The 14,930-nt window shown below is 43.1% G+C and overlaps 1 protein-coding gene across 1 annotated transcript; it reads right to left on the reverse strand.

Annotated features, from left to right (window-relative positions):
• Positions 1 to 2,185: 2,185 nt before the first annotated feature.
• Positions 2,186 to 13,439, reverse strand: LOC124007714 (sodium/potassium-transporting ATPase subunit alpha-1-like). Its single transcript, XM_046318430.1, has 21 exons — positions 13,265 to 13,439; positions 12,893 to 13,018; positions 12,144 to 12,203; positions 11,009 to 11,212; positions 10,757 to 10,870; positions 9,303 to 9,437; positions 8,595 to 8,712; positions 8,213 to 8,481; positions 7,676 to 8,119; positions 7,215 to 7,407; positions 6,330 to 6,505; positions 6,102 to 6,238; positions 5,795 to 5,945; positions 5,521 to 5,689; positions 5,269 to 5,423; positions 4,981 to 5,104; positions 4,683 to 4,828; positions 3,943 to 4,073; positions 2,914 to 3,015; positions 2,517 to 2,608; positions 2,186 to 2,311 (listed from the first exon to the last, which is right to left on the reverse strand). Exons 1-21 carry the CDS (start codon positions 13,274 to 13,276, stop codon positions 2,283 to 2,285), a joined length of 3,087 nt encoding a protein of 1,028 aa, XP_046174386.1. The 5' UTR covers positions 13,277 to 13,439; the 3' UTR covers positions 2,186 to 2,282.
• Positions 13,440 to 14,930: the final 1,491 nt, after the last annotated feature.

Genomic DNA, 14,930 nt, shown 5'->3' on the forward strand with positions numbered 1-14,930 from the left:
ACCCTCTCTCGCTCTCCCCCAAACTGCAAAATTTCAGTCACATCTCTTACCCTATATTTGTCTGTCCAATGCATGTAAATAACTATAGCTTGCCCCTCCATAGCAAGCTCCTCTATCCGCACTGATTGGTGAAGTAATTTAATGTTGAGCTAAATGTTTTTTTTAATGAATTGTAAACCGTTACTTTTTGGGGGTTTGAACCTGTTCAGAACTTTATTTTGCTGGTCGGAACAGTGGAACGGACCGGATTCTTTCTTTTTTTTCAGAACCAAACGATTGGAAAATAATTTCGGGTTCCAACCACTACTTTTACTCCTACACTGTGATGTCACAGAGCATTTTCCAGGACCTTTCTTCTTATCTTATTAACCGCAGATCATATAAATGTACCGTTTTCACATACAGTATGTAGACTCTGGTATGGTGCTGGAGATAATGAATATGAAGTTAAAAAGGGGCGGAATTGCCCTTTAAGAAAGCACTAAACGTTCCATGAACCAATGTCTCATTCATAACTGGATAATAAAGCCTGTATCCAGCTTGGAGTTTTTAGTGAATATCATTCAGTCAGAAAGGCCCTTAAGATAATTGAGGATAGGGGCTCAAACAGAGGAGAGAAGGTAATCAAATACGGCCAGATGGAATTCTTGACAAATAGCTTTGGCATACCAATACCTTTTCACCATTGTGTGCATGTGTTCCATATGACTCATTGTTTTGAAGCCATATTTAGCTTGACTTCAATGGATTTCACATGTTTGTTTGCAAGTGTTTTCATATTTCCATTCTCTCATTGTTTGTCTGGCCTAGTAATCATATATAATCATAAACCTACCTCACATACCATCCCTCAACCTTGCTGTTGTCAGCATCAAAACAAAACAACTGATCCATCTGTGTCACAAGCCTTGTGTTTTCTATCTATAACCATAGGGAGGGAGTTTTAGAATGTTATTTTAGGTGTTCTATTTTGGAATCCTACAGTTCAATAAGGATAACAGTGTTCAGAATTTCAACAGAGTATAAAATGTTCAATCCTAAATTATCAAGTGCTTAAAGGTCCAGTACAGTCAAAAACGAGATATTCCTTAGTTTTATTCCTTTGTTTTAGGTTGGAATAATACTGTGAAATTATGAAAATTATGATAATGCCATTTAAGTTTAAGAGCTGTTTGAAAAGACTACCTGAAATGTCAGCCTGTTTTGGTGGTATGGAGTTTTGGCCTGCTTGGTGACACCATGTGGTAAAATAATAATAATAATAATAATATTTAACCTTTATTTAACCAGGTAGGCAAGTTGAGTTCTCATTTGCAACTGCGACCTGGCCAAGATAAAGCATAGCAATTCGACACATACAACAATACAGAGTTACACATTGAATAAACAAAACATAGTCAATAATACAGTAGAACAAAAGAAAACAAAAAGTCTATATACAGTGAGTGCAGATGAGGTAAGATAAGGGAGTTAAGGCAATAAATAGGCCATGGTGGCGAAGTAATTACAATATAGCAATTAAACACTGGAATGGTAGATGTGCAGAAGATGAATGTGCAAGTAGAGATACTGGGGTGCAAAGGAGCAAGATAAATAAATAAATAATGTATGGGGATGAGGTAGGTAGATAGATGGGCTGTTTACAGATGGGCTATGTACAGGTGTAGTGATCTGTGATCTGCTCTGACAGCTGGTGCTTAAAGCTAGTGAGGGAGATATGAGTCTCCCGCTTCAGAGATTTTTGCAGTTCGTTTCAGTCATTGGCAGCAGAGAACTGGAAGGAAAGACAACCAAAGGAGGAATTGGCTTTGGTGATGATCAGTGAGATATACCTGCTGGAGTACTAGGTTATTTCTCCCATAGATGCAACACAATTTAAGCCTACATGTCTTACATTAAATCCAAACCAATAAATCAAAATAATTCAGACAACAAAAAATGAATACAGTCTAAGCATTAGTGTTGAAGTGTTGTTTATTTATATAATAATAATAATAATATATGCCATTTAGCAGACGCTTTTATCCAAAGCGACTTACAGTAATGTGTGCATACATTCTACGTATGGGTGGTCCCGGGAATCGAACCCACTACCCTGGCGTTACAAGCGCCATTTCAATTTGCATTATCACAATCAAGAACTCCTCAATGCAGCTGAGTGCACCATCACAGTATTCATTGGGTGTAATGGTAATGTAGCAGATTGAAATGTAGTGTAATGTTGTTGGTTGAGATGTAGCAGCAGAGTGACGTTGAGTGATCCTGGGGATAGCCTCTTTTTGTCAGTAGTAGGTCTCCTGTTCCACCCAACCTTAAAGAAGAGAAAATTCAGAGAGAAGAACACAATTAGTTAGATTTCATCTCGTCACTGAAAATCTCCATGAGTCAAATTAAATAATTTGTCCTTCCCAATACTGCATGCAATTGACATGTTATAACACAATAATTCACTTTGATGTAAAATTTTCGAAGCTATCTTAACAGCTTGTTTTCGTCCATAGTCCCTGAGAACTTACCTCCTGGGTTTCGTCGCAGGATGTATCTCCTACCCTCATCATAGAGGAAGATGAGCAGAGAGTAGGGTAAGGCACAGAACCACCAGCAAGGCCTGGGGAAAGAGAGAAGGAAAGAGAGAAGGAAAGAGAGAAGAAAAGAATAAAGAGATTAAGTTGAGCGTAAAACAGCGAGGTAATGCGCTTACAGGGCCCCTAAATGTCAAATGTCATTTTCTATCTTGGTTTGGCAGTAAACCCCATTACACTTCAGCTAACTAGTGAACCCCAACTGATTCTGAGGCCACAGTAGTCTCCTCTACCCATTGTAATATCCATCCATTTTACCACTCATCTTTTAAAACGGGTGAGCTTTTGTTCCAAGCTGATATACAGAAGAGAATCAGAAGGGTCTACTCACTTGAGGGGGTACATTCTGAGGGCGACATCCATTCCAGGACAGTAGGACAGGAAGACAGCCAGGGCAGTTTCCTCAAACAGTCCGAAGATGAGAATACGGTTCCTGAGATGGGAGAAAAAAGGGGGGAAATCATGGATTTGATACCAACAGGGTGGATATTGATTTAGAAGTCAGTTGCAGGGCTGTCTGCACATTAACTCCCCTCTGGCAAACAGTTCAGCTTCATCATGACCAAAACCACCCCCCACCTGAACAGTTTCTTTCCCCGTGCTGTGGCCCTCACCAACTGGCCAGTAGTGACCAAGGCACTATACAATCTGTGATGCACACTGCATCAAGTATCCAACACTTAGCGACCTTGTCTAGAGGTTCTGGCCTCTTGGTGTAATGGTAGAGGTGTTGGCTTGACAGTCACTGGACCTGGCTTTGAGTCCCGGTTGGGGCTACCCCCTGAATTTGCTACACTGGTGTCAGAAATGGGATGGTGGCCATGAGGTCACCGGAGAGGTGTATACATGTCAGGGACATGGTATAGAGAAATGTGGGGACACACTCTCCCAAAGGAAGGGGGTAATGTAGTGACCTTAACCCAACACCTAGCAACCTCATCGAGAGGTTTGGTGTAATTATTAAGGTGTTGGCTTGACAGTTGCTGGACCTGGATTCAAGTCCCTCCCGGTCGGGGCTACCCCTGAATTCTCTACAATATATTTATACTGTAAATGTGTATATCCTCTCTTCCCTCTTACTCTTCAGTTCTATGCACATTTGATCAATTTTGTATATAATGTATTTAAACTTTGTGTAATTTGCTCTGTCTGTATTCTGGCCTTTAATGGTGTCTATTGCTAGCAGCACCATATGACTAAGTACAATTGTGAGTATGTGTAAATGCACTTGGTGAATAAAGTTGATTCTGATTCTGGTGATGTGTAAGTCAAGACCAGAGCAGTGAAGATCAAGTTTCAGAAAAAAACTCTTAGGACCCAGACCGAGACCAAGACCACACCGATCAATGTGTGTACTCACTTCATTCCCTGCTGAAGGATGGAGTTCCTCCTGGTCTTACAGATGATCAAATCAGCCCACTGTACAACTACAATACTGGCGAAGAATGCTGTGTGGCAGGTGAACTCCACAATCTTTCTGCGCTCATATGTCTGAAGGATGGATCATAGACCATAGAAAGAGAGAGTGTGTAGAGAGACATATGGAAAAAAGAAGAGCGAGAGGACATATGTTTATTACATTGGTACATTACAGTAGTGAAGATTACTGACTACTCTGATACCAAATGTGTGGTGAACCTGTGTGCCGGGAGCAGCAGTGGCATTCACAAATGGTAGTTCTGGAGGAATAGAAGCAAGCTATTGACGAAGCCCAAAATAACGGAGAGGACTGTTGAGGCTACGGACCTGTATGTCTGAATCCCTGGCTGTGACTGAGATGCTTCTTCCTTCTCAAGACCATCCATATTTCCTCTGCTGACTACCCGAAATGCAAGCTGTGCAACAACCCTGATCTGTGATCCCATCCATGACTTCTCAACTTTCTTAATACTGTATCAGATTTATTGATTTATTTTATTATCTTGAATTTCCAGATATATACGCAATTCAGCTTTCAGCTGCCATGTATGCTGGAATAAACTAAACAAAACAATTGGGAGAGAGATTGAAAAAGCTCTTATCGAGAACTTATCAGATGAAAACAAGGCTAATGCTAATCCGTTAGTACAACAAAAAGCAGAGCGGTGTTTGTGTACTTACCCACTGCTGGCCGTAGCTGTCCTCCATGTCGTTCATTATCTTGTTGTCCCAGTCCACACGCATACCCAGCAAATCCATGGGCAAGAACCCGTTCTCAGCCAGGATAACAAAGTATGTGAAGAAACCGGCTGTGGCCTGCATCATACCTGTGAAGAGTAAAAATGAGGAGAGTATTTTTGTCAGTGAAGAGATATTGATCAGATTGTTAATTTGCTATGAAACTGATTGGCCAACATACAACGCAACAAGACCCGGTAAAGGCAGGCAAAACAGAAGAAGGGCCAAATGAACTCCTTACCAATTTGACCGTAGGCTATGCTAATGAGCCTCTCGTTCACCAGTTTGTCAGTTTTGGGGTTTCTGGGCTGTCGCTTCATAATGTCATTCTCAGCTTCTTCATAGGCCAGGGAGATAGCTGGGACCTTGAAGGTAATGATGGGAAAGATCATCGTTGGTATCTTTTAAGTTAGTTCAAAGACCTTCCAAACAAACTCTAAAATGATCATGTACATTGTTCTTCATAACGCAGCAGAACACATGGTCAGATTGTTCACAAAGGAGGAGTATCCACATCTGAAAGACCCACCATATCAGTTCCCAGGTCGATACAGAGGATGGTGACGGTTCCTAGGGGCAGTGGAATGTTGGCGATGATGAAGAGGAGGAAGGGTGAGATTTCTGGAATATTACTGGTCAGGGTGTAGGCGATGGACTTCTTCAAGTTGTCAAAGATCAGACGGCCTGAGGGGAATAGAGGATGGGGGGAAGGAATAGTCAGGGTGATGAGAGGGATGGAAAAACCCAGCAGATTGATGGTCATTGCCAGAGCTTCTATTACCTTCTTCAACACCAGTCACGATGGAGGCAAAGTTGTCATCCAGGAGGATCATGTCTGCAGCCTGCTTGGAGACGTCAGATCCAGAGATCCCCATAGCAACACCGATGTCAGCCTTCTTCAGAGCAGGAGAATCGTTCACACCATCACCTGTCACAGCTACAATAGCACCCTGTGGATAAGTAAGAGAGGTGTTAACAGATGTTAGAAACTCCAAAAGTGAGATGCAATCATCCTGACTGACTCATGAGCATGAATTAATTCAATAAAATAGTACCTGACGCTGGCAACCCTCCACAATGATCAGCTTCTGCTGAGGAGATGTTCTGGCAAACACAATCTCAGTGTGATGGGCCAAAATGTCATCCAACTGTTCGGCTGACAGGTCCTTCAGCTCTCCACCGTGGACAACACAGGCCTTGGCATCTCTGGAGGGTACAAATATAAGCTTAATATAAGGGGGTTGTATTGGTCTGTTCTGATGATGCCCCAAAAAGGCGAAATAAATGTTTCTATCACTCCACTTTAAGTGTAGACGGTGTGATGACGTACACTGAAATGATCCCAAACAAATTGCAACATACCTTGGATTGACCTCAGAAACTGGGATTTTCAGACGAGCAGCGATGTCCTCAACAGTCTCGTTTCCTTCAGAAATTATGCCCACACCCTTGGCAATGGCTTTCGCAGTGATGGGATGATCACCAGTGACCATGATAACCTAAGAGAAGGAAGGGAAGAGGAGTGGTCTGATCACAGTGGCTGCTATGTGGATTGACTGAAGAGTCGTGTCAACTATTACATTGCCATACCTTGATTCCAGCACTCCTGCACTTTCCCACAGCATCAGGCACAGCAGCACGGGGAGGGTCAATCATGGACATTAGTCCAACGAAGCACAGATTCTCAGTTGGGAAGTTCACCTCTTCACAATCAAACTGGAAGCCCTCAGCAAACTGGTCATCAGGGAGCTGGAAATGACAGAAACCTGAAAAAGACACAGAGTCAGAGACACGCCACAACATATTCTTCATGTTCTAGACCAGTCAGGGTCGAACTGGATTGTGGTCCAGAAATAAATTAAGAGTACAGATTATGATGGGACAATATACAAAAGGTTTTAAGAAAGATACTTTTGTTATTGGTTTCTTTTAATTTTGAAAATGTAATGAATTGAAGGTTATTTGTTGATGTTAAAATTGAAAGCGGCAATCAGCAGTTGAAACCATAACAAAGCGGGCTCCCCACAGCTGGTTGGGTAAAAAGCTGAGGGATGGGGCTGGAGAAATGATACCCCTCATAGACAGAGCTATGGATGCAAGGATTGGCCATCCATGATATCAAAATTATAATTTATCCACATTTTGAGGCTATTCAGTGTTGTTTTACATTTACTTTATTAACAAACATTGGAGTAAAAAAAATCTTATATTTTGGGTTATGATGGTTTACGACAATTTAACTAATTAGGCATTTATTCAGTTATATTCTTCAAGAATCAATCAGGTACTAATCAAGAAGCCCAAAAATTGAGGATAAAAGGTGTAGCAAATCCAGATTGCCTCATTAAGGTTATGTCATTAGATTTGGGCTGGGGTCACAAGAATCTCTGGTTGAAAAAATGGGGTCCCCACTGAGAAATTCTGAATACCACTGTTCTAGACTTTTCATTCAGTCCAATATTGGTGCCCTCTTACCCAGCACTCTCTCTCCCAGCCCTCCCAGCTCTTCATAAGCGTTCTGGAAGGCTTCCTTCAGCTCGTCATTGAGAGTCTGTTCTTTGCCCTGGATCAAAATGGTGGAGCAGCGATCCAGAATCCTCTCAGGGGCTCCCTTCATCACCAGCAGGTGATTGGACTCTCCGGCCACGATGTTCTTATGAATGGAGAGCTAGGGGCGAAATTAATTGGTTTTTGATCAGACAACACCATCAAGAGAGTTTAAATGTAAATTAGCAGGCAATGACCAGTAAGTAGCCTACAGTGCCTGGAAAACTAAAGTTCTGGCAACTTATTGGATGTCGATACAAAGTGGCATTCCAAAGCTGATTGAGAAAAGCCATCCATCCACCCTGATTTTGAGTCTATCACACCACCTTCTACAACTCAGTTTAACCCGTTGTTAACCCACAGATACCACAGAGAGTGCATGTGGTTACCTGATATTTGTTGGTGGAGTTGAAGGGAATCTCAGCGATCTTGCTGTACTTTTCTCTCATGTCTTTGACAGACCCGCAGCACAGCTCGATACACTTCAGCAGGGCAGACTCTGAAGCATCACCAGCCACATCTCTCTTGAGGATAGGTACGTTGTTCTGTTCTGCCAGGAAGACGGCGCGGTTGCACAGGCCAGCGACTCTTGCCAGGGAAGCCCAGGTGGCAGAGCTTTTGTCGAAGCAGGTACCACTCTGATTCTCTGTGGTGTCAGCCTCATGGATCTGGTTGTCGAACCACATGTGAGCCACGGTCATTCTGTTCTGAGTCAGGGTTCCGGTCTTGTCAGAGCAAATGGTGGAGGTGGATCCAAGGGTCTCAACAGCTTCAAGATTCTTCACCAGGCAGTTCTTCTTGGCCATACGCTTGGCAGTCAGAGTTAAACACACCTGTGATACAACATATTATACAGTTACATAATCAACAAGTTTTGTTGTTAGGACTGAAGTTTTTGTTAAACATGACTTTTCAACAGTACTCACAGTTACAGTAGCCAGGAGACCCTCTGGCACATTAGCAACGATGATTCCAATGAGGAAGATGACAGCTTCCAGCCAACCATATCCCAGAATGAGGGAGAGGACGAAGAAAGACACGCCCAGGAAGACGGCCACACCGGTGATGATATGGATAAAGTGCTCAATCTCTTTGGCTATAGGCGTCTTCCCACCCTCCAGACTCGTGGCCAAGGTGGCGATACGACCCATGACAGTGTGGTCACCAGTGTTGATGACGATACCTCTGGCAGTTCCTGACAAAACATGGAGAATATGAATATGGTTTAGAATCACAAAATGGCTAAGTGATACATTTCAAGTTATTTGAACTATTCAATCACTACGGCTAGTGACATAAGTTATTTACCTTCAACACAGTTGGTAGAGAAGAAGGCAATGTTCCTTGTCTCCAGGGGGTTGTCATTGGAGAAATCCGGGGTACGTGTCTGGGGCTCAGATTCACCAGTGAGGGAGGAGTTGTCCACCTGAGTGGGAAAAGAGAATTGCATTAATACAACATTGAATGACACTAAAGGTGTCCGCATGCTTCCCATCCGAAACAGTTCAGAACAGTTTGTCATATAATATGACAACATTTTGTGCTGTTTTTATTAGCTTTGGTCTCCGGCAAGTTTTCTGGGTGCTGTTGGTGCACACACAAAAAACTTCTCGAGGCCAGCCGAAGTTCAGGAGCCGAAGTCTTTGCCCCTTCGTCTATCATTGGTCAACAGTAGTGATCAATTAAGTGTTTGTTGTCATTCAACGATAGACGATTTGTTTTCATTCACATTTTTCACTCGAGAAATACTGCACCAAACATCTTATTTAGATTGCGCAACTAAGATCTCCTTAGGAAAAACATCAACATGTATGACATATTTCTTGAATGATCTTAGATTCATTCTGACTATTTTGAGAAAGTGTATACTGGCTGTGGCATCTCAAAATGGACAAACAGTACTATTGTCCCTTTTTCAAGCAAAGGTCTTTTAAGGGAGTAGGCCAGCCAAACCGAAGTATGCAGAACCCTTAGGCTACATATCTGACCCATGATCTTGGATTGTAAAGTACTCACCTTGCAGCCGCTGGCAGAGACAATACGCAAATCAGCTGGGATCCTATCTCCTCCTTTCACCTCCACCAGATCTCCAACCACCACTTCTTCAGCATTGATGTTCTTCTTCTCACCGTCACGGACAACCAGGGCTTGCTACAAGGTAGAGGACACAACCAGGGCTTGCTACAAGGTAGAGGACACAACCAGAGCTTGCTACAAGGTAGAGGACACAACCAGGGCTTGCTAAAAGGTAGAGGACACAACCAGGGCTTGCTACAAGGTAGAGGACACAACCAGGGCTTGCTACAAGGTAGAGGACACAACCAGGGCTTGCTACAAGGTAGAGGACACAACCAGGGCTTGCTACAAGGTAGAGGACACAACCAGAGCTTGCTACAAGGTAGAGGACACAACCAGGGCTTGCTACAAGGTAGAGGACACAACCAGGGCTTGCTACAAGGTAGAGGACACAACCAGAGCTTGCTACAAGGTAGAGGACACAACCAGGGCTTGCTACAAGGTAGAGGACACAACCAGGGCTTGCTACAAGGTAGAGGACACAACCAGGGCTTGCTACAAGGTAGAGGACACAACCAGGGCTTGCTACAAGGTAGAGGACACAACCAGAGCTTGCTACAAGGTAGAGGACACAACCAGGACTTGCTAAAAGGTAGAGGACACAACCAGGGCTTGCTACAAGGTAGAGGACACAACCAGGGCTTGCTACAAGGTAGAGGACACAACCAGGGCTTGCTACAAGGTAGAGGACACAACCAGGGCTTGCTACAAGGGAGAGGACACAACCAGAGCTTGCTACAAGGTAGAGGACACAACCAGGGCTTGCTACAAGGTAGAGGACACAACCAGGGCTTGCTACAAGGTAGAGGACACAACCAGGGCTTGCTACAAGGTAGAGGACACAACCAGGGCTTGCTACAAGGTAGAGGACACAACCAGGGCTTGCTACAAGGTAGAGGACACAACCAGGGCTTGCTACAAGGTAGAGGACACAACCAGAGCTTGCTACAAGGTAGAGGACACAACCAGGGCTTGCTACAAGGTAGAGGACACAACCAGGGCTTGCTACAAGGTAGAGGACACAACCAGGGCTTGCTACAAGGTAGAGGACACAACCAGAGCTTGCTACAAGGTAGAGGACACAACCAGGGCTTGCTACAAGGTAGAGGACACAACCAGGGCTTGCTACAAGGTAGAGGACACAACCAGGGCTTGCTACAAGGTAGAGGACACAACCAGGGCTTACTACAAGGTAGAGGACACAACCAGGGCTTGCTACAAGGTAGAGGACACAACCAGGGCTTGCTACAAGGTAGAGGACACAACCAGGGCTTGCTACAAGGTAGAGGATACAACCAGGGCTTGCTACAAGGCAGGTGACAGGATTACAATCCGTAGACATGACAATACAATCAAGTTCCTGTCAGAGGTGTTTGAAAAGGCAGAAGTCTAACCTGTGGGACCAGGTTCTTGAAGGAGTCCATGATCTTTGAGCTCTTGGCCTCTTGGTAGTAGGAGAAACAGCCAGTGACAATGACGACAACAGAGAGCACAACACCCAGGTACAACTGTGAGGGACAGAAACGAAGAGGGAGAAAGACTATGAGACTATTACGTTACAGGTAAGTTAGAAAACCCTTTCATGCACTAGAGGCATTGTAGTTTTGGTTAAGTCTCAAATGATCTCAGAATTCTATCATTCTCACATTATCATTAGCTGGCTCATCCTCGGAGGCGGCCTGGATTCCGTAGGCCAGGAAGCAGAGCATTGCACCAATCCATAGGAGCATAGAGAACCCACCAAAGAGCTGCCTGCAGAACTTCACCCACTCAGGGGTAGTGGGAGGAGGGGTCAGGGTGTTGGGGCCATCACGAAGAAGGATCTCCTTAGCCCGAGCTGAGGTTAGACCCTGGATGGGGGAGGGATGAGAGAGAAGGAGAGAGGGAAAGGTAGAGTGAAGAGAAAGGAGGAGGGAGGAAAGCAGGAAGAGGGAAGAGCAAGAGGCAGAGTAAAAGGCAGTAGAGTGATTACCTATGGAACTCAAAACCTTCCCCTCCCCTTTTGTCAGCAAGAAAATCTGTCAAACGAGCCCCCCCCCAACCATACCTCACCCCGCCCCTCATCACTACAAAGTGCTTTCAATGTTCCCGTGTGAATGTGGCCCTTGTTGTGGAAATTTTGCTTAATCCCTGGATCAAATATCAACAGATCATTATCTGTGCGCATTCACCAACATAGTGTTTAACTGTTATCCTTTCCACACAAGACAATGTTTAGGCCTGTCCTAATTATACTCCACACAAAGCTGATATTGTGTCCCCTGCATTAGACCTACCCTATGGCTTGTTAAAGATTGTTCATGTGTATCTGACTTGCTGTCACACAAATGGAAAAAGTCTCATCTATGCAGCGTTTTAACTTCCACTCACTGTCATGTCTAATGTTGTGTTTTTATGTTGTGTTTACTATGTATGCCGCTTTTACGGCCACGGCTCACTTGTAAAAGAGATGTACATCTCAATGTGACCACTCTGGTTAAATAAAGGATTCAAAATATAAAATGAAAAGAATGTAATGGGAGTCACACAATCTGAAAATATATGTTTGACTCCAAACTCTGTGTACACTTTAGGAAGATATAGATGTGTTTCATGTTCAAAGATTCAGTGGTAGATAGTGATGTGATCATGACTTAGAAGGCAGATGAAGTTCTACCTACGATATGACCTGGTGCCGTAACCTCCACGACCTCAATGCGCTTCAAATTACAGTCAGAAATCATCCGTAAGAGCAGCTGATACAACTGGTTGTCAGAGGCACACACATATTCACTCACTCACCCTGGCTAAGTCTGTGCCGTATTTCCTATGAAGTTCATCCAAGGTCAACTTGTGGTCATCCTAAATAAGAGAGAGAGGGGGGGGGGGGGAGATTGAGAAAGAAAGAAACAGTTGCTAGTTGAACTAGGGAGTTCTCTCAACTTTTCCCAGTGGAGAAAGTATATGCAGAACATGCATAGTTATGAAACACATTCCTCAAACCAGTTGAAATGATCCTAGGTATGATGAGGTTAAGCTGCATCGATTTCAATATAAACCAAAGATAAGTCCCGTGTTTCTTTATGATGGACGGAATTGTCTGGTTCACATTTCTGCCCTGAAAAAGTTCTGCACAGTGCACACACGTTTTTATTATGCTCCATGCAACAAACAAAAAGCAGTTTCCAAAGATATCGGGTGGGGTGGGGCGGGGTTTTGAAACTGCTCCCAAGGCTCACTGCAGAGTAATAGTAAGTCAATTAAAATGCTAATGAGCTTGATGCACATTTGAAACGTTGTGTGTTGTACCTTTTCTGATCCACAGAGATTAATAGGCTTACTGTTTACCTTAGTCTTTTCTTGCTGAAAATACTGACAGTTTTGATGCTATATCACACTATTTAAATCATCTCTGGGACTACAGATTAACATTTTTGCAGCCAACTCCAGTGCTTTGATGTGTAAATTGCATATCGATAAATGTGCATCGTCATGTCAACTACATTAGATTAATATAATTAGTAAATTAATAAATAATAAGTTTTTCTCACCAGGTCAACTTCCTTTTTCAGATCGTCCATGTCCTTCTTCTCCTTTGCTTTCTTCACCTCCTTTTTGCTCTTTTTATTTCCATTGTCCTCGGAGGTCGCCGCCAGCTTATAATCATCTTTCCCCTTCTGTATATCAGAAGGTACGTTAATGATGAGAATGTGTGAACTATCGATGTGCCTCTTTCCTAATGAGGGCTTAGATAAGCAGTGCATTCAGAACTTTATCAAATATAGAACTTTGTTTTAAAAACTTAGAAGCAGCCATGAACCGAAGGCTATCATATGAACTGCAAAGAAAACGACAGATGTTTTCAAGTTGAAAGACCACAATATAAGTAAATCCTGATACTTAAAAGTGAAATCCAGACTTACTCCAAGCCCCATCCTTGCACTGCTGTTCTAGGACTCTCAATCCCAGTGGTTTGTAAAGAGAATATACTTGCTCCTTATCCTGAGAAACTCCACCTGTTACACGTTTACACTTCTCTTTCTCACTTTCTCGACGTCTCGAGTCACCCCAGAGCTCCCTGGATACCTAACTGAGGTTTGAATATATTTATATACCCGACTGGTTTACCTGCCCAAGGGGAGGTACACAGGAGGAATGAGGCAGGTGAGTGGAGAGGGGGCTGAGGATGGGAGGGGTTGGGGATCTGTGAAATGGCATTTATTTATTTATTCAACCTTCACCTATACAGCTTGGTCATTTTGACGACAAGGCCCCTGAAAGAAAGAATCCGTCTGACGTTGACGGTAATAACAGTGTGGAGTGGAATGGAAAAGAAGTTGACAGTAATAACAGTGTGGAGTGGAATGGAAAAGAACGAGGACAATGAATGAATAAAGATCATTTTCTTTCTCTCTGCTGCACTTACTTTCTCACTTGTTGGTTGATTTGAAATAAATCCTGCACCTTTGAAGCTAAATAATATCACGAAAAGCTGTTGAAGCGAGAGCATAAACAACTGTGTTTGTACATTCATTCTCACATTTGAAACATAAGTTGCCAGTATAGAAACCAAGGCCATTGGCCTTTGTTCGGTGGCGTGTTGGTTGTTGCAATTATAACAAACAATAGTGACTTTGACCCAGAGGCCATCTTATCTGCCTTCCAACTGGACAACATCCCAGCGCATTCATTCCTTGACCTTTGCTGTCACATGTAAATGCACAGGTTAAGATGGAGGCCGTGGGGAAGAGTGCGTAACCTTGACACACTCAGGGAGAGGTTGTACTTCAGGAGGCAGGTTGGAGTGCCGCGGGTGTCTGTTTAGTAAACGTCTGGCTGTTTGTGGTTGTCTGTCTGTGGGGAGAGGCGGGCGGTAAGAGAGATAGAGGGGGGGGGTGTAGATGTGTAAAACCAGTTCATTTAAATAATAGCAAAATCAAAACTTTCATACTTTATTAAAAACCCAACATAATCAAATAGACTTGATTCATTTTACAAAAAAAGTGTAAACCTTTAAAGTTGGTAAGCCATACTCTCTTAAATCGGCGATATGGGAATTCTTCCATAGTAGCTGTTATACCTTGTGGAGTGTAGATGGAGATTTAGAGAGGGAAATAATGACATGATAGATGGATAGATAGAAAATAGAGATGGGTAGACAGAAAAGAGAGATGGGTAGATAGAAAAGCGAGATGGGTAGACAGAAAAGAGAGATGAGTAGACAGAAAAGGTGAGAGTTTCTGAAAGATAGTGTGTGTTTTTAGAGATATGTAAACTGTACTGCACCACCATTATGTATACACGATGGGAGGTCCTCGGGACAAGTTAAGCACAGGTCTGTCAAATGATTGAGATGAACAATAATTAACCAAAGTGCCAACGTTTATTAACATAGAGGGCACAAACAATGGATTAGCAGCAGGGCAAGAAATACTACCACATCTCCAAGACTCAAACCTTGCATGTAAAACACTTCAAGGAGAATAGCATGCAAACTTAGATAGAGTATATTCACAATCATTGTAAGATAATATACTTGTGATTAAAAAATATTTGTAAGACGGCATACCTGATGAAACATTCTTTGTT

The sequence above is a fragment of the Oncorhynchus gorbuscha genome, linkage group LG21, assembly GCF_021184085.1.
Source record: "Oncorhynchus gorbuscha isolate QuinsamMale2020 ecotype Even-year linkage group LG21, OgorEven_v1.0, whole genome shotgun sequence".
Classification (NCBI taxonomy): domain Eukaryota; kingdom Metazoa; phylum Chordata; class Actinopteri; order Salmoniformes; family Salmonidae; genus Oncorhynchus; species Oncorhynchus gorbuscha.

What these genes read in the sequence shown, in the direction of transcription:
- LOC124007714 (XM_046318430.1), bottom strand. An exon ending in GTCTCCTGGCTACTGTAACT is followed by an intron (nt 8,120 to 8,212) that starts GTGAGTACTGTT and finishes GTTGTATCACAG; the next exon opens with GTGTGTTTAACTCTGACTGC. An exon ending in TGGAGGGTTGCCAGCGTCAG is followed by an intron (nt 5,690 to 5,794) that starts GTACTATTTTAT and finishes ACTTATCCACAG; the next exon opens with GGTGCTATTGTAGCTGTGAC.